A 23,928-nucleotide genomic window follows, 5' to 3' on the forward strand; every position below is an offset into this window, starting at 1 on the left:
AATTAATTTCACTGGGAAGCGATATCAATTGTGCATTAAATGACGGTTGATGTTATCCCTGCATCCCCTAAATATTTTATACACTTGCAGATAGGTGAACTGAACTATGCAATCAAATAACACAGTTGAGCTCTGCAGTTGATTTTGCTCTATGATAGGGGCCATGGACCCCTACCATTAACCAAGAGGTCCAAGGACCCTAGGCTGGGGGCCCCCACTCGACCATTTAATTCAGCAGCATGTGCTGGCTGACGGAATACATAGACAAATATATTTCTATTCTGACCTTGTAAGAAGCAGGAATACCATTTTAAAAAAATTTTTGTGTTGCATCCTAGGTGCAAGGAATCATGGCCTTGGAGTCCTTCCTGGAGTACCAACTGGAACTGGTTTGAAAGCTAAACCAAGTAATTATTTTGTTTATATCACTATATGTATTCATTGGTACTGAAGCAGTTCATAAAATCAGATTCAGAAACTGGGGAATACCACAAAACGTAACAATCAGAATTAACATTCCTTTGCAATTGTACTGACAAGAATGTACTTATGCAAAACCTGTGAAGTGTCAGGGGTCAATCTGACACAAGACTACAGCACGACTAGACATATTCGAGTAAGGTATTTTACTTCATGTCACATCTTGGGTTTATTTGGTGCTTTAGTATCTTGGGTACACTGTTCAAGTTGGGAAGCTGAAAATTCTTAAAATGTTAAAATGCTGAACGAGCACTTGGAATTTTCATCGTGCTTTCCCAGTCTTTGGTGGAAAATAGTCAAAAACAACAGAAGCAACACTTACATAATTTCCTCAGGGTTTCAGCAGGAGAACTGGGAAAACCAGTGGTGATTCCACATTAGTATTCAATCATCTTCCATCTCTGGCTCACAACTATGTATTTTGAGTAAGCACAAGACACTATTGTTACAGTATACATTGACTGGTGGAATACCCATACAGAGAGACCGGTATTTTGAAATATATATATTTTTTAAATTCTCTGTAAATATAATGAAATCTATATATGTAATTGCTGGGAACCCGTGTTCTTTGTGTCATAGCCTTCTGGAGCTCCCAGTTGCCAACCATTTGAATTCCTCTTCATATTCCCACACCTACACTATCTGTCCTTGGATGTTCCCACTGCATGGTAAGACTAAATACAAAGCAGAGGCATAGTAGAGTCTGCAATCTGACAGCAGAAACATTTAGTTCTCCATTTTCGGGTAATCTGCCATCCCTCTTTCCACTTTCTCTTAACACTAATCTACCTAATTCCTCCTGCATTAACCCTTCACCCACCCGCCCCCAGCCCGGAGACCCCATCACCCTGATTTTTATTTCTCCTCCTCCATTACCCTATCTGTGCATCACTGTTCCCATCAGTCCACCTCTCCTCCCTTAGTTGATTCTATATTCAATCATCCTTTTCTATTAGATCCCACCATCGGCACCCTTTTGTTTCCACCTGTCTTTCAGTACAAGTGAAAGGTCTCAACCTGAAACATCAACTGTTCACTCCCACAGATCCTGCCTGGCCCACTGGGTTCCTCCAGCAGTTTGTTTATTTTTTTGCTCCTTAATCGAGCATTTGTAATCCATATAATTATATATAAAATGACTGCATCAAAGATGAGTATCATTGATAAGAACTTGTGTATCTATTTGTGAATTGTTTGAAAGCAGTCCACTTTTATAAACATTTGAAACTTATTATTGCAAAGCTAGTTTCCTCAAGTAAGACTTCCTTGCTAAACTGTTCTGGACCACTTTGAAAAATGAGGTTTACTAGTCATTATTTTCCTGTTGGGAGAATAGATCAGTTAACTTGTATTTATCTCCTCAACTATTTCATATCACGTAATGGCTTGTGTCATCACTATAACTCATTTACTTGCAAAATAATCATTTCATGTAGAGCTGAAAAAAAACTGTCCTTTTTTTGACAGTTAGATATTTATTTGCCACAAATCAAAATATAACATTTTAACAGTAACATGCAGACACAAGGAAATTTGCAGATGCTGGAAATTCAAGCAACACATACAAAAAATGCTGGTGAACGCGGCAGGCCAGGCAGCATCTTCGTCCTGACGAAGGGTCCCGGCCCGAAACGTCGACTGTACCTCTCTCTATAGATGCTGTCTGGCCTGCTGCGCTCACCAGCATTTTTTGTGTGTGTTACCGGTAACATTTCTGGTAATGTGCACAGGCACCAGGTCCACTGAATTTCTTGGCCTCACAACAGCAAGGATCAGCAACAGCAGGGTCCTGTCGTACTGTATGAAGATCACCTTCTGAGTAGCTGCATCTATATACTTCCGGTAGAAAGCCACTAATGCTTTAGAAATGGATTTATGGATAGCATAGATTTGAGCTACTTAATCACCACCCTTCACAGGAACTCTGATGTAAATTCCAGCAAATCTTTCTTTGCCTGGCAGCAGTAATGGTTCCAACAGCTTGTGCTGTAAGGACTTTGGCTCCATCTGTTCCAGAGGCCTGCCGTTCAATTTGATGAGGTCATTTCCTCTATTACAATAGGTAACAGCAGTTGCTGTTTTAATTCACCGAAAGCCTGAACAGATTGCAAAAGTCCTATAAGCAGGCATGTTACTGGTAGAGCAGCCTTCCTTTTCACAGCACTTTGAAGCTATCCTGTTCTTTTTACGAAATCTGATAACTCAAGATATAAAGTTTGATTTATCATCCTTAATTCCCTAAATCAAAAATACAAAATACAAATTTGTATCTCAGTGCAGATGTTAGAGGTGAATGCATTTGCCTGCTGAAATAATGTTAAATATACTGTAATGTGGAAACTAATACATTGTGTACTGAACAAAAGCCAAAAAATAGTTTTAACAAGCTGATTGGATGATGCATTTCCACTAAATTTAGGATGTGCCATTTAAACTAATTCCTTATTTCACTTTATAATTTGTGGCTTTGCTTGCTAATCCAGGTGCTGGTGGTCAGTATGGATATCCAACAGGTAAAGATTGATATTAGCACCTAATAATTATATCTACAATTTTTTATGGCTAAAATAGTTCTATTTAAATAAAAGAGGACAAAAGGGTGATAATGTATACTTTCAGTAAGGTTCTGAACAGGAAGTTGGTTAACCAATTAGAGCACTGAGATTTGGAGTAATGAACTGATGTGCATAGAAAATTGATTATTGACAGAAAGGAACACGTGGGAAAAAACATGGATCCTTATTGGATTGGTAGGTAGGCTGAGATGAAGTGTGGTACTATGGGAATCAGGGCATGCATCCCAGCTATTCATGACCTAGGTCAACAGTTTAACTGAGGCGATATTTTAAATTTGCTGAAACTCTAATAACTAGGTGGAATTGCGGTGGAGGAGAATGTAAAAGGTGTGGAGGATGTGGACAAGTTGAGTGAACAGTGGGAACACAGCAGATGGAATGGAATTTTGAAAAGTGTGAGGTCGCCCACTTCAGTGCACAGAACAGATAAGCGGATTATTTGTTAACTAGTGAGAGATTGGGTAGTGCTGATGTTCAAAGAGACTGCTCATGTGCGTGATTGCACATCACTAAAAACCAATATACAGGTGCAAGTTTCCTTTGGCTGCTAGCTTGTCAGAGACTGGAAATCCTTCAAGTGCATCTGTTCTTTTACTTGAATTATTCTTTATACGAACATGCTCTACATAATCCATAGTCTGGGATTGGAAGATTCATCTGGCTTTGTTTTTGGATATTTTTGTCTGAATTGTATGATTATTAGGTTTTGACAAGCTAAAATATCTTTTTCACCTTTTGCTTACTGAATCACTTCATGAGAACTAGATTCCTTTGAAAATATAATTTCTAAAAATTTTTTGTGGAGTACTTTTTGAGATCTGAGATTCTGTTTTCTGATAGGCTATGGCAGCTTTGGAGTAGGAGTACCTGTTGGCTATCCAGTTCTTTCACCTAAGTTGCCAGGTAGGTGCTATTCATACTTTTGTATGTATCAATACAGAGGACTGTGTAGCAGGATTCTGCGGAAACACACAGATACAATGGATATGGAGAGTGTGGGAAAGTAGATTTGAGTAAAGTGGCTCATTATCCAAATTTGGAAATAGGAACTCCAGGTACATTCACGTATTAAATCTAAAAATAATTGAAAAAATAGATGACTTAAGCATATGTTTTCAAAATGTGATTTGTCACTTATGTTGTTATCACTATTGCTATTGTCCTGACTGCTGTTGATCAAACTGTGTAATCTCTCACTGTCGTGTGCAATGACTATGCTCGCTGGCATCCACTTTTGAGGACTTGGCAATGTCCATTCACTAAAAAGACTCGTCCTTACTAATAGAGTAATCATCCAATCTCCTTGCCATTTGATTTCACTAAATACATTTCCTCTGTTACGTATCCCGTAACTGGGTTGCCAAACCAGCAGAAATGGACCACGTGTTGGAGTTTGGTTTAACAGAAACTAATGAAGTTTTATTAAAGAAATAAGTAACACAGTACTCTAATCATAAGGATATAAATGCAACAGGTTAGCAATGATAAAACACGCATGTACACAGAACTAGGGTAATAGGAATCAAACAAGCTCTCTCGCAGTCTAGGGGTAAAATGATCAGTCTCAAGTGACGCAGAGTTCAGTTCAGCTTAGTACAGTTCGCAGTAATCGCTGTTGTGCCGTTGGAGAGAGAGAGAGAATGCAAATTTTGATTCAAACAGACCTTTGATGTTCTTCGCAGTTAGCTTTCGGGCGAACCCTTTTATGTCTTCTGTGGTCACCGACTGTGACCCCTGCGTTCCAGATACGATCGTTCTTCCGCGGTGAACCCGGCACCCAGGCAAGGACGGACACACACACACCAGGTTCCCGCCGATCGTCCCTTTTCACCCTGTCAGTCTATGGTCGATTCCCTCAAACCAGACCTCCAATTCCCACCAATTTGTGGGGGCACACCGCTCTTCCGGGGTCTCGATATCTCGTGATCTCGTGGTGTGTGTCGTGCCTTAGCGAACCTGTTCTTTTTATCCCCCTGCTGGGGTATCACCTGTCCATCAAACTTCAAACAGTTCAGGTTCAAAGCAATCGGTCTGTCAATATCTGAAATGTGTTTCTTTCTCGTTAATCTCTCTCTTCTCTCTTATTAGCATTTTGAATGTTTCTCCATTGTCTCCCTTATCTCTCTCTCATTAGCATCAATCTTCTGATAACTTGGTTTTTCGTCACACCTCTCACTAAGCAATATTTCTGCCTCTGAGTAAGATGTATATGCATGGAAGAATTATTTCAGAGACTTGAATGAAAACCCCAGGTTGATGTTCCAGAGTGCTACTGTCGGCAGTTGTACGGTTGCCGATACTCTATTTCAGATGAATGTTACACCAACAACTCTGCCTGCTTTCTTGGGTGGATGTAAAATATCCTGTGATCTTGCAATGAAGAATTACATCCAATGTTTACTCTGCAGCCACCAATATAAAAATCAGATCACCATCACTCTAGTATTTGTGAGAATATATTTGGGATGATGTGATAGGCTCCATATAAGTGCATGGACAAATCAGACTATGGATTTTGGCTTACCTTTATGCACAAACACTATAGTCTTCCAGGTCTACAGTCTATTTCTTTGCTAATTCAATCTGTTATTTATTTCTCTGTTATACATGTGGTAACTGTGACAAAAAAAATCAATCCATGGTGATTTCTGGGCGCCTTTCCTATTTTACATAATTAACTCCTGATTTTAAATCAAAATAATGTTCTTTGTGATTGCATTAAATGCATATTTCTGCTTGGCTATGGATACCATCTGCAGAAAACAGGTTGACTACAAGTGTTTATTAGTCGGCTGGTGGCATAGTGGCATCAACGCTGGACTTCAGTGTGAAGGCTCCCGAGTTCAAATCCAGCTGGCTCCCTTGCACGCTTTCCATCTGTGCTGGGTTGAGTGTCGAGCTAGCAACTCAACCTCGTAAAAATAAGAAAGCCTGCTAAAAAAGACGCCGTCATGATGGTGCCCCAATGACTCCCCTTGGAGTTAAGGTTCTTCTTCTTCTTCTTCTTCTTCTTCTTCTTCTTCTTCCTCTTCCTCTTCCTCCTCCTCCTCCTCCTCCTCCTCCTCCTCCTCCTCCTCCTCCTCCTCCTCCTCCTCCTCCTCCTCCTCCTCCTCCTCCTCCTCCTCCTCCTCCTCCTCCTCTTCCTCTTCCTCTTCCTCTTCCTCTTCCTCTTCCTCTTCCTCTTCCTCTTCCTCTTCCTCCTCCTCCTCCTCCTCCTCCTCCTCCTCCTCCTCCTCCTCCTCCTCCTCCTCCTCCTCCTCCTCCTCCTCCTCCTCCTCCTCCTCCTCCTCCTCCTCCTCCTCCTCTTCCTCTTCCTCTTCCTCCTCCTCTTCCTCCTCCTCTTCCTCCTCCTCTTCCTCTTCCATCATATACTTAACTTGCTTTTACTAACTGTTTATATACTTCTTCATTGCCACACCAAAATCATATTAAAACAAGATTGTTAACTAAACTTTCTTCCTGGCAAATGTAAAGCAGAATATTCTGGCAGCGCGGTAGTGTAGTGTTAGCACAACACTTTCCAGCGCAGGCAACCTGGGTACAATTCCCACTGCTGCCCGTAAGGGGTTTGTACATTCTCACTGGGACCGCATGGGTTTCCTCCAGGTGCTCCAGTTTTCTCCCACAGTCCAAAGATGTACCTGTTGGTAGATTAATTGCTCATTATAAGTTGTCCCGTGATTGGGCTAGGATTAAATCAGGGGATTGCTGGGCTGCATAGCTCAAAGAACCAGAAGGGACTATTCCACGCTTTAGCTCAATAAGTAAATAAATAAGGAAAAGCCAGTGAGTGCACCTTCTCGAAGGTCAAGCTAGAACTGATATCTCAGTAACTCACTCTGCAGGACTAGTAAATGCTAATGATTCTTCACTTTATTTTGTCACAGAAGCAATATGCCATGGTCACCTATATACACTCCTCAATGCTTAAAGCTTTGCATGAGACCAGTAGGACTACTTCTTCAACCCTGAAAACATCTTAGTCAGATTAACCTGGCCTGTAGCACTTCTTCACTCCGATCTCTTGAGAGGATATATAAATGCTGGCCATATGCATATGCTAGCCCTGCACAAAATAGCTTTGGTGAACTTACTTCCCTGTAAAACCCCGAAGCAAATATCTGAACAAGTGTAAAGTTAATGAATCACTAGGACCCTATTACAAGATCATATGTGTTCATCTGCTGTAGATAATTTACATCTGGTCACAACTGACCTCAAACAGCAGTGAGGTGTTTACAGACTTCCTGCAATCAGTCCATGTTGCATTGTGATGGGATTTGTGAATGTTTTCACTGTTACCATCAACTGCTTTGTATATCCTTCACTGCATTTAATCTAATGTAGTCTAGATTTTACTGCTAAATTTAATTAGTGACATTATTCTTTGTTTTGTAGGTGGTTATGGAATTCCATACAGTGCTGGTAGGTTCCATAATAATGCTTTCTCCATTTCTTAAACTAATTTTAATACTGCAATTAGTCTTGTTACTGCAACACAATGTTAATATTAAATGATACAAATTTTAAAGGTGGAATTTTGTCTGAAGAATTTCTGAGCAAGCCTTTAGCCCGTTTTGGTTTTTTTTTGTCTTTTTGGCAAAAAAAAACTCACTGTTAAAGGTTATGCAGTGCTGTTGGAACAAGGTTTAAAAGCACTCTTATGTACATTAAAACACCAGAGAAGAATAGAAAATCATTAGAAGTGTTTTCCAGAGTACGCAGCTTGTAGATATGATAAATTCCAATAGTATGACATTGGAAAATGATGCCATGCATCTTTAGTTCTATTGTTAGATATTCCCATTGTGTAACTGGAATAATTGATAAACCAAACATAGTAGAAATAATAATCAAAAATGTAAGAAAGTGCAGAATTCTTGAAATGCTCAGCAGATCAGGCAACACCTATGGAGCAAGCAAAAGGAGTTAACATTTCGAGCACAATGATCTGCCAGTCGATACAAGGTATGGTGATGACAGGAGAATGTGGACTTCTGTCAATCTGAAAGATAAAGTCTGCTCATCTGTACACAGGTGAAGTCTGACCTGCTCAGTATTTCCAGCAGTCTGTTTTTTATTGCTGAAAGAATTGTAGTCTACTACTAATGTTACTGAATATATAATAGAATGCCTGATATATAATCCAGTGACCATAAATTCAGATCTAATCCTACTGATTTTAGAATTTGAATTCAGTTTTTAAAATTCTGAAAATAAAATGCTGTTAAAGTGGTTTACCATTGAAAAGGAAACATGGTTGTCCAGACATTACTTTTATGCAAAAATATGCATTAAAATGGTGCTGGATGGGGAACCAACTCCATTAGTTCATGGTTTTCATATACTGTATGCATCGTCTACATGGATTTATGTGCCCAAGATGCACCAATTTTTTTTTACATTGGCAGAGGTTAACTGCAAATAACTTAAGGAATCTGCATACCAGCTGAAACTAAAGTGAGCCTGCACTACTTAAAAGAGAATTGAACACAGCTCTGATGTAGGGCATGATTGGATATCTCACTTGGCATGTAGAAGAGGTATATAGCAGGAAAGATGTCTTGGAGCCACGAAAGCCCCTGAGGTTTATCACTAAATGCACTAAGATGAAGTGCCCAGAGACCTCTTGCCAGGAGTGATGTGATGAGGACCTGATTCTAATGCTAGAAAACATTTATTAACTTCACATATGAGGTCCAAGTCAGTGGTAATAGTGCCAAATTTTCCCCATCATCAGCCATATTGTTCCAGTCATACACAGACCTTATGACTTCCAAGCATTTTCAGGTATTTAGTCTGGACCTGAAGTTCCAAAAGTAGCTGTTATTGGGATGGTGGGAGCTTCTAAAGGGGCATAAGACAAAAGGGGCTGTGGATGGGGCAGTTAGAAGCAAGGAGGACAGCTGAGGGATTACAGGCTTAATTTAAGAAATAAGTTACTTATTATAAGCATTTGACGTTGACTTTTATCAGCTGTTTCTTTGTTATGCCCCTTGCCACCATGAGGGCTTGCATTGCACTCCATTCCTTCATCCAAATGATCAATAAAGACTGGAAATAGCTAAGATGCTAGCATGTTGACCTTGCTTCACTGGCTTATGATTTTCTAGATGTCCTACTTTGACTTTTCTCATAATGGATTTCATTATTTTTGCAGTGAGACACAACAGAATAACTGGTTTGTAGTTTCCAGCTTTGTGTCCCTCCTTTCTTGAATAGTGGTATTATACTTGTGATTTAGTAATCCTCTCTAAGTTCCAGAAATTTTTGATATAATATAAACAAAGCATCTACTATCTCTGCAAGTGCATCCTTTGGGACTCTAGGATGCAAGCCATCTGGTCCATGGACTGAGTAATTGCTGGTTTGCTGAGTATTTCTAGTGATGATCTATTACTATTGGGGTATTTTAGTGTCTTCAGCTAAAAACAATAATCCAAACAATTACAACAGGGATTCTGCAGATGCTGGAAATTTACGCAACACACATCAAAGTTGCTGGTGAATGCAGCAGGCCAGGCAAAATCTCTAGGAAGAGGTACAGTCGACGTTTCAGGCCGAGACCCTTCGTCAGGACAATTACTTACAATTACTGCCTTTTCTCTATTTTCCATTATTAATTTCCCTATCTCATCCTTTAAGTGACCAACATTCACTTTAAATACTTTTCCTGTCTACACTCAGTGGCACCTGTACCTAATAAAGAAACCACTGAGTGTAGGTTCATGGCCTTCTCTGCCTGCTGTATCTGTCCCCTTCAAGGTGCAACATGTGGTCCGTTCCGTGATGTTCTTTGTACACCACTATCGTAATGTGTGGTTATTTGAGTTGCCGGCACCATTCAATCAGCTTGAACTAGTGTGGCCATTCTCCTCTGACTTCTGTCCTTAACAGGACAAAAAAACATCTGGATGTGTTTTTTTTTTGTTTTTGTACCATTCTCAGTAAACTCTGGAGACTGTTGTACATTAAAATCCCAGGAGATCAGCAGTTTCTGAGATACTCAAACAGCTCCATCTGGCACTAACAATCATTCCATGGTCAAAGTCACTAGGATCATATTTCTTCCCCATTCTGATGTTTGATCTGAACAACAACTGAACCTCTTGACCATGTCTGCATGCTTTTATGCACTGAGTTGCTGACACATGGTTGGTTAGATATATGCATGAAGTGGCCACTGAGTGTCTATTCCTGTAGAAGCTCTTACTCGGAATTTTTTATGGTATACTTTGCTATGAAATAGCTTCTTAAATTCCTGCTTGTGTTCATCCAATGTCTTACCTTTTAATCTACGAGGGGTGATTGATAAGTTCGTGGCCTAAAGTAGAAAGTGTCAATTTTAGAAAACCTAACACAATTATTTTTCAACATTGTCCCCTCCTACATTTACACACTTAGTCCAGCGGTCGTGGAGCATACGGATCCCTTCTTTGTAGAAGTCATCATCTTGAACCTCCTGAAAGTGGTCTGCAGCAGGGGTGATTGATAAGTCCGTGGCCTAAGGTAGGAGATGAGTTATACAGCTCTCGTTACATGCACGTGCAGTTCAACTCTTTGAGTGACTGTGCAGAAAGTTTGAAGTTAATAACTCATCTCGTTCTACCTTAAGCCATGAACTTATCAATCGCCCCTGCTGTGGACCAGTTTCTGGAGATCCAAGACGCTGACTTCTACAAAGAAGGGATCCGTATGCTCCACGACTGCTGGACTAAGTGTGTAAACGTAGGAGGGGACTGTGTTGAAAAATGAATGTGCTAGGTGTTCTAAAAGTGACTCCTTTTACCTTGGGCCACAAACTTATCAATCACCCCTCGTACTTTTCCAGTATACTGTATTTTAACTGGTTTGGTCCTCATACACTTGTAATTGAAATTATTTAAATTTAGGACATTGGTTTCATGTTTTTCACCTTCAAAATGAATTTGAAAACTGAGTAAATTATGATCGCTTTCTGTGGAGATCCTTGCGCAGTATCAAATCTAACATAGCCAGCTTCCTGTCTGGCTTTTAACTTAATGATAAATCACCCTGAATATATTTAATAAACTTATTCCTAAACTTATCTTTGCCAATTTGATTTGGCATATTTATATGCTAATTAAAACCACCTATGACCTTTCACACAAATCCATATTATCTCTTGAATTATTCAATGTCCTACAATTTACAGTTTACCACTCTTACTAACAACTTCTTACCTTTACCTTTCTTGGCTCCACCCAAGCTGGTTCTGTTTCATCTATTTCTCAGCCAATAGGACCCCAATCTTCATCACCATAATGACTATCAGATCATACCCATTTTTTTCTGCTTGTGTCTTCAATCCACCTACATGATGTGTATTCTATGCATTCAGGTAAAGGTCATTTAATTTTGGCTGGTAGAGTCATACAGCACAGAAACAGTCCCTTCAGCCCATCTAGTTAGTCTGTTCTAGCTTGGTTTACTGTCTAATCACATCTATGTACCCCTGGACCATAGCTCTCCTTGTCTCTCTCATCCGTATACCTATACAAACTTCTCATAAATGTTACAATTGTACCTGTATCTACCACTTCATCTGGCAGTTCATTCTACACTCACACCACCCTCTGACCTACTTCCCGTTACGCTGCTGGTATTTAGTTCCCCCATCTCTGTTTGTCCTTGTCCATTTTCTCTATTGTGCCCCAGGTGCCATTCAAGGTCCTCATTTCTGCCTCTGTAGTACGGCACCATGTTGTCTTTGGTCTTCAATGTTTTCTCCACCTTCAGGGGTCCAAAGAAGTGTTGTTTTGATGACGGAGTTGGCTTCTTCCCATCACATGCCCAATCCATCTCCAACATTTCCTCATAGTGATTATGACCATGTCCTCATGGTGAAACTGATGGAGTAGGGCATGATTGGAGGTCTTTCTTAGCCAGAAAATACACAGGATCTTCTGGAGGTTCATGGTGTGGAATGACGACAGCTTGGCAAAATCGCTCTCTGTCATGTGCCAGCATTCTGACCCCTACAAGACTATAGACAGAACACAGCTCTGGTCCAGCTTCACCTTGGAGTGGAGGCCAGACTAAGAGTGATCCACCAGTCCTCCAGGTTCAGGGGTTCAGCTCAGGGCTATCAACCCTGACTGGTCAAAATAAAAATTGTTGTGGAACAGCAATGAAGAATCCTTCTATATCTGTGTGTGATGGTATCCCTCAGTCTCCCCCCGGGACTTGCATAGCTGACAGTAGTGAAAACTGAGAAGAAATTACTGTCACAATGAAGGAAGCCCTGAACATCACCCGGACCAAGACAAAAATTGTTTTTGGAGTGTGCGAACCATGTACAACATTAACAAACGAGCACAAGTAACTGCAGAAATGCATCGTTACAACCTACATATACTGGGCGTCAGTGAAAGCAGATGGATAGGGTCTGGCAGACGAAAGGCAGCAACTGGTGGAGGAAAGCTGCTCAGCATCATGATAGTGTAGCTGTCGTTTTAAAGAAAGCCATTGAGAAGTGCTTGCTGGAGTGGAAACCGGTCAACAGTGGGCTGATGAGAGTCAGGCTGAGAGGGAAGCAAGTGGACATGACAGTGATCCAATGCTATGCTCCAATTAACGACAGTTGAAGAAAAGGGTGTCTTTACAAACAGCAGCAATCAGAGGTAGAGTTAACACCGCACCATGACATAATCATAATCATGGAAGATCTAAACACCAGAGTGGAAAGTAACAGCTCACAGTTCACTCGAACCATGGGTACTCCTGGATGTGGAACGATGGACAGTGAAAGACTGGTAGATTTACATGCCATGAACAACCTGCTCATTGGAGGGACCCTATTTCCATATCATGAAAGTCACAAACTGACGTGGTGCTCACCCAATGGATGCAACAAGAACCAGATTGACCATTTGGTGATCAATGCCACATGAAAATGATCCTTGCAGGACCTCCATCTTGTTGTAGCAGAGATTAAACTCGGGCTGGCTTCCCTGCCACATTCCACTTAAATATTTCACCTTTCACCCTAAATCTATGACCTCTAGTTCCAGTCTCACCCAAACTGAGGGGAAAAAGCGTTGATGCATTCACCCTATCTATACCTCAAATAATTTTGTATTCCTCTATAACATCTCTCCTCAGTCTCTTGTGCTCCAGTGAATAAAGTCCTAAGCTATTCAACCTTTCTTTGTACTCAGGTCCTCAAATCCCAGCAACATCTGTGTGTCATTACTCTTTTTGCTGGTCAGTCTAGATTTGCCCCTTTTTGCTAAACTGTAATTTATCCATTGAATTTTCTTTGTTTTTTCCCTTCCTAGCAAACCCTTCAGCAGAACACCTATAAGAGCATAAGATATAGAAGCAGAATTAGGCCATTCAGCCCATTGATTCTGCTGAGCCATTTTACCATGATTGATTTACCATCCCTCTCAACCTTTGATTCCCTTACCAATCAAGAATCTATCAACCTCTGCTTTAAATATAGCCACTAACTTGGCCTCCAACGCTGACAGTGGCAAAGAATTCCACAGAATCACCATCCTCTGGCTAAATAAATTCTCCTTATCTCTGTTCTAAAATGATGTTTGTCTATCTTGAAGCAGTGCTGTCTGGTCCTAGACTCTGCCACTATAGGAAACATTCTCTCTACGTCCAGTCTATCTAGGCCTTTCAAGCTTCAACAGTTTTCAATGAGATCATCCCTCATGCTGACAAATTCCAGCAAGTACACACGTAGAGCCATCAAAACCTCTCAAAATGAACGCTGACATTTCATTTGCCTTCCTCACTATGGACTCAACCTGCAAGTTGAGCTTAAGAGAATCCTGCACTATATTTGAATGTACGCAGTATGTGGAATAAACTAAAAGATCTTGTAGCACAGTTAGAAATTGATAGACATGACATTATGAGCCTCACTGAGTTGTGTATGAAAGAAGATCATACTTTAATGTCCAAAGGTACACATTGTATTGGAAGGACTGGCTGGTGAGCAGAATGGGTGGGGTAGTTCTACAGGTAAAAAATTAAATCAAATCCTTAGAAAGAAGGGAGATAGGTTCTGAAGATAGAGAATCCTGGTGGGTAGAGTTAAGAAACTGTAAGGGTGAAAACAAAATCATGGTTGGAGTTATATACAGGCCTCTGAACAGAAGTCAGGATGTGGAGTACAAATTACAACAGGAGATGGTAAAGATATGTTAAAAAAAGTGCATTGCTACAATGGTTATAAGGATTCCAATATGCAGGAAGATTGGGAAAATCAGGTTGGTGCTGGATCCCAAGAGGAATAATTTATAGAATGTTTTTGAGATGGCTTTTTAAAGCACCTTGTCATTGAGCCCACTGGGGAAAAGGCAAATCTTGGTTGGGTGTTAGGTAATGAAACTGATTAAATTAGGGAGCTTAAGATAGAGGAACTCTTATGAGGCAGTGATTATAATATGATAGAATTCGCCCTACAGCTTGAGAGGGAGAAGCTCAACTCAGATGTATCAGTGGAGTAAAAGAAATTACAGAAGCATGAAAGAAGAGCTGGCCAAAATGGAAGAGGACACTTGCAGCAATGAATGCAGAACAGCAATGGCTGGAGCTTCTGGGAGCAGTTCAGAAGGCATAGGATAGTTACATCCCAAAAATGAAGAAGGGACTGTGTATCTCTTTGACTTACCACACTGAAAAAAATCTAATAGCACAATTTAAGATTTGTAGCAGGGAGTCCCAGATATACTGTGACTTACTGATAACTAATAACATGTTACAAAATGTTGTTCAAGTTATTAATAATGGAGCCATAGCCTACCAGGAGCAACGCCACTGTTCCAGCCAATCTCTAAGCCAAATCTCCTGCATTACCTGAAGCTATCAAAGATTAAAATGTCAAAAATGCCTATAAGAATCTAAAAGATTTATAATTTTAAAGAAACTATTGAAAGCAAGTGGGAAAACCCCAACGTTTAATGAGGTATAATTCCCATAACTCTTCTTTGAGTCCATTAGAAATGTAGCAGTGGTGTACATTTGGAGAATGACAACAGCAAATGAATATCTGACTGTAACTTCTATGTTAGCATGGAACTCATGAAGTTGTTCATAATTACTTGGGAAACGTTTATATTGCAAGTATAGTGGCTGATAAATAGTTACATGCAAATTCCAACTAATCTATTAGTGTACTTCTACAACAGAATTATTTCACATTACATCAGTTCTGCAATAATGGTTCAAATACAGATTGACCTTCACTAATCCGACTATCTGTCACCCGGTTCCTTCGATAATCCAGCACTGATTATGCTTAATGTGATCCTTCTGTAATTCGGCATTTTCACTAATCCGGCACTCCTCAAGTCCCAGTGGTGTCAGATTAGTGAAGGTCGACCTGCACTAGTTGAATTGGCTGCTGACATCTCTCCAGGCTCACAAAGTCCTACACTACTGGCAAGTAGTTTTACAATTATCATCCTAGTGTGGAACTGATTATATCTTGTAATGCAAATCTTCAAGTTTCCATTAACAACATCCATATGGATTTTTCAAGCAGTATTCAGCCTCTGGCATGGTGGAAAGAAGCGTATCTCTCGAGAACTGCCTTGCTATTACAGTAGCTTTGATGGTAAAATAGGCATCAAATGTGCATACAAATTCATCTAGGCAAATGAACTATTTAGTTAAAGCAGGATCTTAAGATAATTTGGAAGACTCATATGTAAGTCTCATATATCAGTTACGTAATCCAGACCTGCCTAGCAATGTATCAGATGGTTATCCAAATGTTGTCAAGAATGTTTTGGGCATCAAAGGGCAAAGGTTTCATTCTGCCTCCTTACTATATAGATAGCAAAAGGAATATGTGCATATGATTAAGGCTGGTACTTCAATGCAGTGCTTTCATAGTATAAGTACCATCTTTCTGATGAGATTTTAAACCAATCTAGTTTTGTCTTCAAAGGGAAATAAAACATTCCATTGGATTATTGATGACACGCAGAGAATTGTTTTCTTTTTTCTGACGCAAACAAATGAACGGTTTGTTTCTGAGATATTGCACTGGGCAAATTTAATTCCTTGATTTTATAATACTGTAAATTCACTTCATGTAATTTCTTTTTTTGATGTACTTGGCGTCATTTGGCAAATGTCTTGTGGTCTTATGGACATGCTATAAGTACAAATTAGTTCTTTGGATTGTCACAAATGAGACTCCCAGCTTCCCAAAGAGAAAAACAACAGAACATATTTTTGCTTGGAAATCTTAGCAATACTTAAGTTGTATTTGAAACCCTAAATAGCAGCTGAAGGGCATTCCTCAATGAGATAATGAAGGGATTAACGGTTCAGGGAAGCACTAGAATTGCACCTACCCATCTTCATTTTGAATTGTTTCCTTGGAATATAAATGATGAGGTTTCAACCCATGCCATCTTAATTCCTGTCTGAAGCAGCCTGTCGTAGTATCATTTGATATAAAAAAAGGTCAAATTTTCTGTTGAGTCCACTGTAAGGTAACGTATTTGTTTCATTAAGGAATTAATGAGAAAATAGTAATATTATTGTTTACCTCTGATATTTATAATATACATTTGACTGTAGGATTTCAACAATTTTCTTGATATTAATTTTCAAAAATAACATTTACCTAGATTGAAATCATTTTGTTAATGTCCATACTGGAGATGTTTATCATAAATTGTCAATCCTTTGTCATTTCAGCTGGATTTGCAGCTGCCAAAGCTGCTAAGTATGCAGGTAAATCTGTCATAAGTTTTTAACATCAAAATATTTCTGTATTAATATGCAGTTATGCAGATAGAAAGGGGAAAAGAGAGATGAATACTGGTGAAGCACGCAAACAATTGTGAAAAAATGAGTGTAAAAGTGAAAATGAGAGGGGAGGGGAGGAATGAGTGAGAGGAGGAAAGGAGAGCCCAAAACTAAGTGCTGCAAGAAAGAATGAATGGATGTGGTGTAAGGACAAATGTAGGGAAACAAGAGACATAGAGCAGTAGAGCACAGAAACAGCCCCTTCAGCCCATCTAATCCATGCCAAATATTTTTTCTGCATGTCCCATCGACCTGGGCCCTAACCATTGCCCTCCATATCCCTCATAACCATGTCCCTGTCCAAATTTCTCTTAAAAGTTGAAATCAAACATACATCCACCACTTCTGCTGGCAGCTTGCTCTACACTTTTACCTCCGTCTGAGTGAAGGTGACCCTTCGTGGTTCTCCTTAAACATTTCACCTTTCATGCTTAAACCATAATCTTTAGTTGTAGTCTCACCCAACCTCAGCAGAAAAGCCTGCTTTTTCTTTCTTTCTTTTCAAATCTTTTTGTTCTTATATTATACAAAAGAAATAACGAGTACTTTGAAGTGACAACACTTACAATATCTCAAAAAAGACATTATATTAAAGACTGAAAAAAAATTTGCGATAACAAAAAAAAACCTACTAAGCAGAAAAAGTGGGGAAAAAGCCCCCATTAGGTGTACAACCCCGGAGCCATGCATCATACAAAAAGCTTCTAAAAATAAACATCAAACCGCCAGCAAGAAAAGAAAATACCCAAAAAATTTACAAAAAGCCTGATTTTTCCCTATCTATATATACCTATAAAAAACATATCCATAAACCCTCATAATTTTGCACACCTCTATCAAATCTCCCCTCATTCTCCTATGCTCCAGGAATTAGAATCCTGACCAATTGAACCTTTCCCTATAATTGAGGCTGCAAGTCCTCGCAACATCCTTGTCAATTTTCTCTGCACTCTTTCAATTGTATTGGTCGGTGACCAACGATTGCATTAGACACTACACTAAAGTGTCGCCCTACAAGAGGTGACAAGAGGTGGACTGAGATCAGGAGACTCGGGAGCAAGAATAGGCGCAAGGGCAGTGGGGATGCAAGAAAGAAGAAATGGCAGACAGGAGAAAGGAAACCAGGGACCTGGTGGAATAGGTAAGGAGTGGGGAGGAGATAGAAAAGAGAAATCTGTGGATTGAACAGCAGCAGGAGGCAAAATCTAAAAGAGAAAATTAAAACTAAGATTCAAGTTATTGGAAATTTAAAGAAACATAAACTGTCAAAGTGTTCAGGAGGTCAGGTAGCATCTATGGAAAGAGGGGAGTGCATTTTAATGTCCTTTGGCGGATAATGTCTGAGTATCCAGCCTCCCAGAAAATGAACTGTATATGATCTGTGTAAGGCAAAGTAAACACTATATTTTTCTAAACTTCCGCAATTTATTTACTGTTAACATGCACAATTAATTCATTAAATATACATTAATTTTCAGTCACATTTAGCAGTGATCAACTCTCAGAATAAACAATTCTTCATTATACTATTTATTCTGTTCTTGATGCAAATGAAACAGTAATTCATCCTTGTGATTGGAATCATAGTAATAGTTATTGTGTTTACATTAATACAGGAGAACTTAGCTTGGGTTTATTTAATATATTAATGAATATAATGAACATGTTGGCACCAATGACATAGGTAGACAAGGTGAGGAGAGAGATTTTGGGGAGCTAGATAGAAAGTGGAGAAACAGGACCTCCAGCGTAGTCATCTCTGGATTGCTGTCTGTGACTCAGGCCAGTGAGGATAAGAAAAGGATAATTCAGCAGGTGAATGTGCAGCTGAGAGACTGGTGCAGGGGGCTTATTTATGGATCATTAGGATCCCTTCTGGAGAAGGTAAGACCTGTACAAAAGGGACAGGTTACCCGGGGGGGGGGTGGTCCAATATCCTTGTGGGCAGGTTGTCTAGGGTTGTTTGGGTGGGTTTAAACTAAGTTGGCAGGGGGGTGGGAACCAGAGTGATAGTGCTGAAGATGAAGTAGTTGGTTTAAAAACAGAAGCAATGTGTAGTGAGACTCCTAGCAGGGAGAGGCTGATCATAGGGCGAACAGAATGAGATGCAATGTAAAAGGTGGACAAGATTGAAAAAGGTGAATACGGGACTGAAGGTGTTGTATTTGAATGAGCGCAGTATACGGAATGAGATAGCACATTTACGGATTGGCATGAATGAGGTTGTAGGCATCACTGAGTCATGGCTGAAAGAGATTATAGCTGGGATCTTAATATCCAAAGATGCACATTGTATCAAAAGGATGGACAGGAAGGCAGAGGGGGTGGTGTTGCTCTGTCGGTAAAAACTGAAATCAATTCATTAGAAAGAGGTGACAAAAGATTAGAAGGTGTTGAATCATCATCGATAGAGCTAAGGAACTGCAAAGGTAAAACGACCCTGATGGGAGTTATATACGGACCCCAAACAGTAATAAGGATGGGGTCTATAAATTACAATGGAAAATGCATGCCAAAAGGGCAATGTTACAATAGTCATGGGGGATTTCAATATGCAGGTAGATTGGGAAAATCAGGTTGGTGCTGGATCCCAGAAGGGGAGTTTCTAGAATGCCTATGAGATGGCTGTTTAGAGCAGCTCATGGTTGAACCCGCTAGGGGATCAGCTATTCTATTCAGTCCAGTTGTGCAATGAGCTGGAATTAATTAGCGAGCTTAAGGGAAAATAAGCTGTAGGGGAAAGTAATCATAATATCACCCTGCGATTTGACAAAGAGAAACTAAAATCAGATGTATCAGTATTACACTGGAGTAAAGGGAATTAGAGGCATGAGAGGGGAGTTAGCCAGAATAGATTGCAAAAGAACACTGGGGAGATGGCAGTAATGGCTGGAATTTCTGGAAACAATTTTGAAGACACAGGATATATACATCCCAAAGAGAAAGATGTATTCTAAAGGTAAGATGATACAACTGTGGCTAACAAGAGAAATCAAAGCCAACATAAAAGCCAAAGAGAAGACAGTTGCTACTGTGTTCTCACTTTGACCCTGGAGTAATGCTGTCTCATTTGGCTGTATTCATGAATATTCAAGATTCAAGATTCAAGATTCAAAAAACTTTATTGTCATTCTAACTGTACATCAGCTCTGCAGGGCAGAATGAGACAGCGTTTCTCAGGAGCAGTGCAATCATAACATAACAAACGCAACACTAAATAATAAACATAACAATAAATAGTAAAACACAACAGTCACATGTCAGTTAAAATCAAGTTATAAGTGTCCAGTGCAAGTTAAAAGTGTCCAAAGCAGAGTCAGGTAGAGCAGCTATTTAGCAGTCTGACTGCCTGTGGGAGGAAGCTGTTTAGTAGCCTTGTGGTTTTAGTTTTGATGCTCCTGTAACGTTTGCCTGATGGCAGAAGAACAAACAATTCATGGAGAGGGTGTGAGGGGTCTTTAATGATGTACCGTGTCTTCTGGAGGCATCGACTCTGAAAGAGGTCTTGGACAGAAGGTAGGGAGACCCCAATAACCTTCTCTGCTCCCCTAACCACCCTCTGCAAGGCTTTTTTGTCGACAGCACTGCAGCTGGAGTACCAGGTTGTGATGCAAAAGGTCAGCACACTCTCAACCACGCCTCTGTAGAATGTAGTTAAGATGTTAGTGGGGAGTGATGCTTGTTTAAGCTTCCTCAGAAAGTGCAATCTCTGCTGGACCCGTTTCACAATCCCAGTGGTGTTCCTGGACCAGATGAGATTGTCCGACATCTGCACCCCAAGGAACTTGATGTTTTCCACTCTCTCCACTGTGGAGCCGCTGATGCTGAAGGGTGTGCGCTCAGGCTGAGACCGTCTGAAACCGATGATCATCTCCTTGGTTTTGGTGACATTAAGCATCAAGTTGTTATCCCTGCACCAGCTCTCTGGGTGTTTGACCTCCTCCCTGTACATTGTTTCATCATTTTTGCTGATGAGCCCCACCACTGTGGTATCATCTGCAAATTTAATGATCAGGTTCTCCTTGAATCTGGCTGCACAGTCATGTGTTAGCAGTGTAAACAGCAATGGGCTAAGCACACAGCCTTGTGGGGATCCAGTGCTCAGTGTGATGGAGTCAGAGATGTTCCTGCCAACACGGACTGACTGTGGTCTCTCTGTCAAGAAATCCAGAATCCAGCTACACATGGCAGTGCCAAGGCCAAGCAGCGACAGTTTCTCCACTAGTCTCTGCGGGATGACGGTATTGAAAGCTGAACTGAAATCAATGTACAGGATTCTGGCATAAGTGTCTTTGTTGTCCAAGTGAGAGAGAACTGTGTGCAGTGTGGTGGATATTGCGTCCTTGGTAGTGCGATTTGGACGATAAGCAAACTGTAGAGGATCCAGCGATGAGGGGAGGCTGGCTGTGATATGAGGCTTGACAAGCCGTTCAAAACATTTCATCACTATGGCAGTCAGGGCAACAGGACGGTAATCATTCAGACAGGCTACAACTGATTTCTTTGCTACAGGGATGATTGTGGAGGTTTTAAAGCATCTGGGGACAATAGCTTGACTAAGGGAGGTGTTGAAAATGTCTGTCTGGATATCTGCTAATACATCAGCACATTCCTTGAGCACACGTCCAGGGATGTTGTCGGGACCTCCCGCTTTTCGTGGGATGACCCTGGCAAGGATCCTCCGTGTTTGCTCTGGATCAATGATTGGAGCCGGCTGGTCAGATGGTAAAAAGGGACTGGCTCTCCCCCTTGCTGTAGTGTTTGATGCTTCGAAGTGGGCAAAGAAATTGTTAAGCCTGTCTGGTAGAGAGGTGTCGCTGTCATCAGTTTTCTGCCTGATCTTGTAGTCTGTCAGAGCTTTAATTCCCTGCCACATCCGTCTGGTGTCACCTGTGTCACAGAAGTGTCTGTGTATTTTGCCCGCGTAGGCCCTTTTCGCTTTCCTGATCCCTAGTGAAAGCGCAGGCCTGGCTGAGCGAAGCGCACTCCTGTCCCCCGATCTGTAGGCTGTGTCATATATGGTTAAATGACAATTAAACTTGAACTGAAATTGAATTGAATATAATAGAGTAACAATAAGTGAGAGTTAAAGGATTGGGAAGCTATTAAATACCAACAGAGGACAAGTAAAAACAGTCATTAAGAAGGTATAGATGCAATATGAAAGTAAGCTAGCCAATAATATTAAAGAGGATACCAAAAGTTTCTTCAGATACAAAAACTGTAAAAGAGAGGTGAGAGTAGCTATTGGACTGCTGGAAAACAATGCTGGAGATGTCGTAATGGGGGACAAGGAAGTGGCAGGCAAACTGACTAAATATTTTGCATTAGTCTTTACAATGGATGACATTAGCAGTATGGTGGAAGTTCCAAGTGTCAGAGGTCATGGAGTCTGTGAAGTTACCGTTACTAGGGAAAATATTGTTGGGAAACTGAAAGGTTTGAATCTAGATTAGTCACCTGTACACACCAGGGTTCTGAAAGAGGTAGCTGAAGAGATTATGGAGACTTTACTAAGAATCTTTCAAAACTCACTAGTTTCCAGAATGGTTGCAGAAGACTGGAAAATTGCAAATATCACTACACTTTTGCAGCAGGGAGAGAGGCAGGGGAATGCAAATTAAAGGCCAGTTCATCTGAGCTCAGTGTTTGGGAAGATGTTGGAATCAACTGTTAAGGATGTAGTTTCGGGGTACTTGGAAGCACATGATAAAACTAGGCCGTAGTCACCATGGCTTCCTTCAGGGAAAATCTTGCCTGCTGCATCTGCTGGAATTATTTGAAGAAATATCAAGCAGGATAGACAAAGGAAAATCAGTTGATGCTGTGCACTTGGATTTTCAGAAGGCCTTTGACAAGGTGCCACACAAAAGACTGTTTAACAAGCTACATACCCATGGTATCAGCAGAAAGATTCTAGCCTGGATAATGCAGTGGTTGATTAGCAGGAGGCAAAGAGTGGGAACAAAGGGAGCCTTTTCTGGTTGGCTGCCAGTGACTAATGGTATCCTACAAGGGTCTGTGTTGGGTCCGATTTTTTTTTTAATTATTTCATATATATCATTATGTGTCAATGATTTAGATGATGAGTTTGATATTTTTGTTACTAAGTTTACAGACGATACAAAGATAGGTAGAGGAGCAGATAACCATGAAGTAGAGAAGTTACAGAAGGACTTAGATAAATTAGAGGAATGGGCAATGAAGTGGAAGGTGGAATACAGTGTCGGGAAGTGTATGGCCATGCACTTTGGTAGAAGAAATGAAAGGGGTATCTATTTTCTAAATGGAGAGAAAATACAAAAATCTGAGGTGCAAAGGGATTTGGGAGTCCTTGTGCGGGATTCCCTAATTTTCAGGTTGAGTCTGTGGTGATCAATGTTCCCTCTAATTTTTAGTAGTCAGTGTGTGCAAGAATCTTATGTTGTGCAAATTTTTTTTCTGTGACAGAAGTATGTGCGCACTGAATGCACATGTGGCACAGTTTATGTAGGTTTACAAAATATTTGACATAATACTGCACAGAATAACAACAAAATAACATACATATTTAAGTCACTCAGTTATTTTTTCTCTCTCCTGTCTTTGGCAATTACCCATTCTTTGTAAACTCTATCTAGACTAATAGAACTTCCATCCAATTGATAGCTTTTGATTCTCATTAACATATCCAAATGACATTCACCTAAACGGTTTCTCAGCTTGTTTTTGAGTTGATTCATTAGGCTAAAACCTCGCTCACAGTCCGCACTAGATGCAAGAAAGGTTCCCCCAATATCTATCAACTGTGCAAGGTCACAAAACTGCTCATTTTGAAGTACAAATGCCACCATTTGAGCAAAGTTTGAAATCAGTTTGGATTTAATTTTTTCTTGCATGGAAAATTTGAAATCATTAAACTGTCTAACTATTACAGTATTTTCAACCTCGCTGGAGCCTGCTTGAGTTTACCCTACCTATACCCTTCATAATTTTGTATACCTCTATCAACTCTCCCCTCATTCTTCAATACTCTATGGAATAAAGTCCTAACCTGTTCACCCTTTCCCTACAAAACAGATCA

The 23,928-nt window shown here is 40.3% G+C and overlaps 1 protein-coding gene and 1 pseudogene across 16 annotated transcripts in view; one reads left to right on the forward strand and one right to left on the reverse strand.

Moving 5' to 3' along the window:
* The window catches only part of LOC140187721 (uncharacterized), a 241,503-nt gene that overhangs the window by 54,529 nt on the left and 163,046 nt on the right, over positions 1-23,928 (forward strand). For all 16 annotated transcript variants that reach the window (XM_072243320.1, XM_072243319.1, XM_072243332.1 and 13 more), the window contains 5 exons: positions 339-407; positions 2,967-2,996; positions 3,900-3,962; positions 7,458-7,484; positions 16,755-16,790. In XM_072243320.1, coding sequence (XP_072099421.1) covers positions 339-407; positions 2,967-2,996; positions 3,900-3,962; positions 7,458-7,484; positions 16,755-16,790 — 225 coding nt within the window. The remainder of the gene's footprint in view (positions 1-338; positions 408-2,966; positions 2,997-3,899; positions 3,963-7,457; positions 7,485-16,754; positions 16,791-23,928) is intronic.
* LOC140187836 (small ribosomal subunit protein uS9-like) lies at positions 2,183-2,912 on the reverse strand (annotated as a pseudogene).

This window comes from Mobula birostris, chromosome 25 (assembly GCF_030028105.1).
Source record: "Mobula birostris isolate sMobBir1 chromosome 25, sMobBir1.hap1, whole genome shotgun sequence".
NCBI lineage: Eukaryota > Metazoa > Chordata > Chondrichthyes > Myliobatiformes > Myliobatidae > Mobula > Mobula birostris.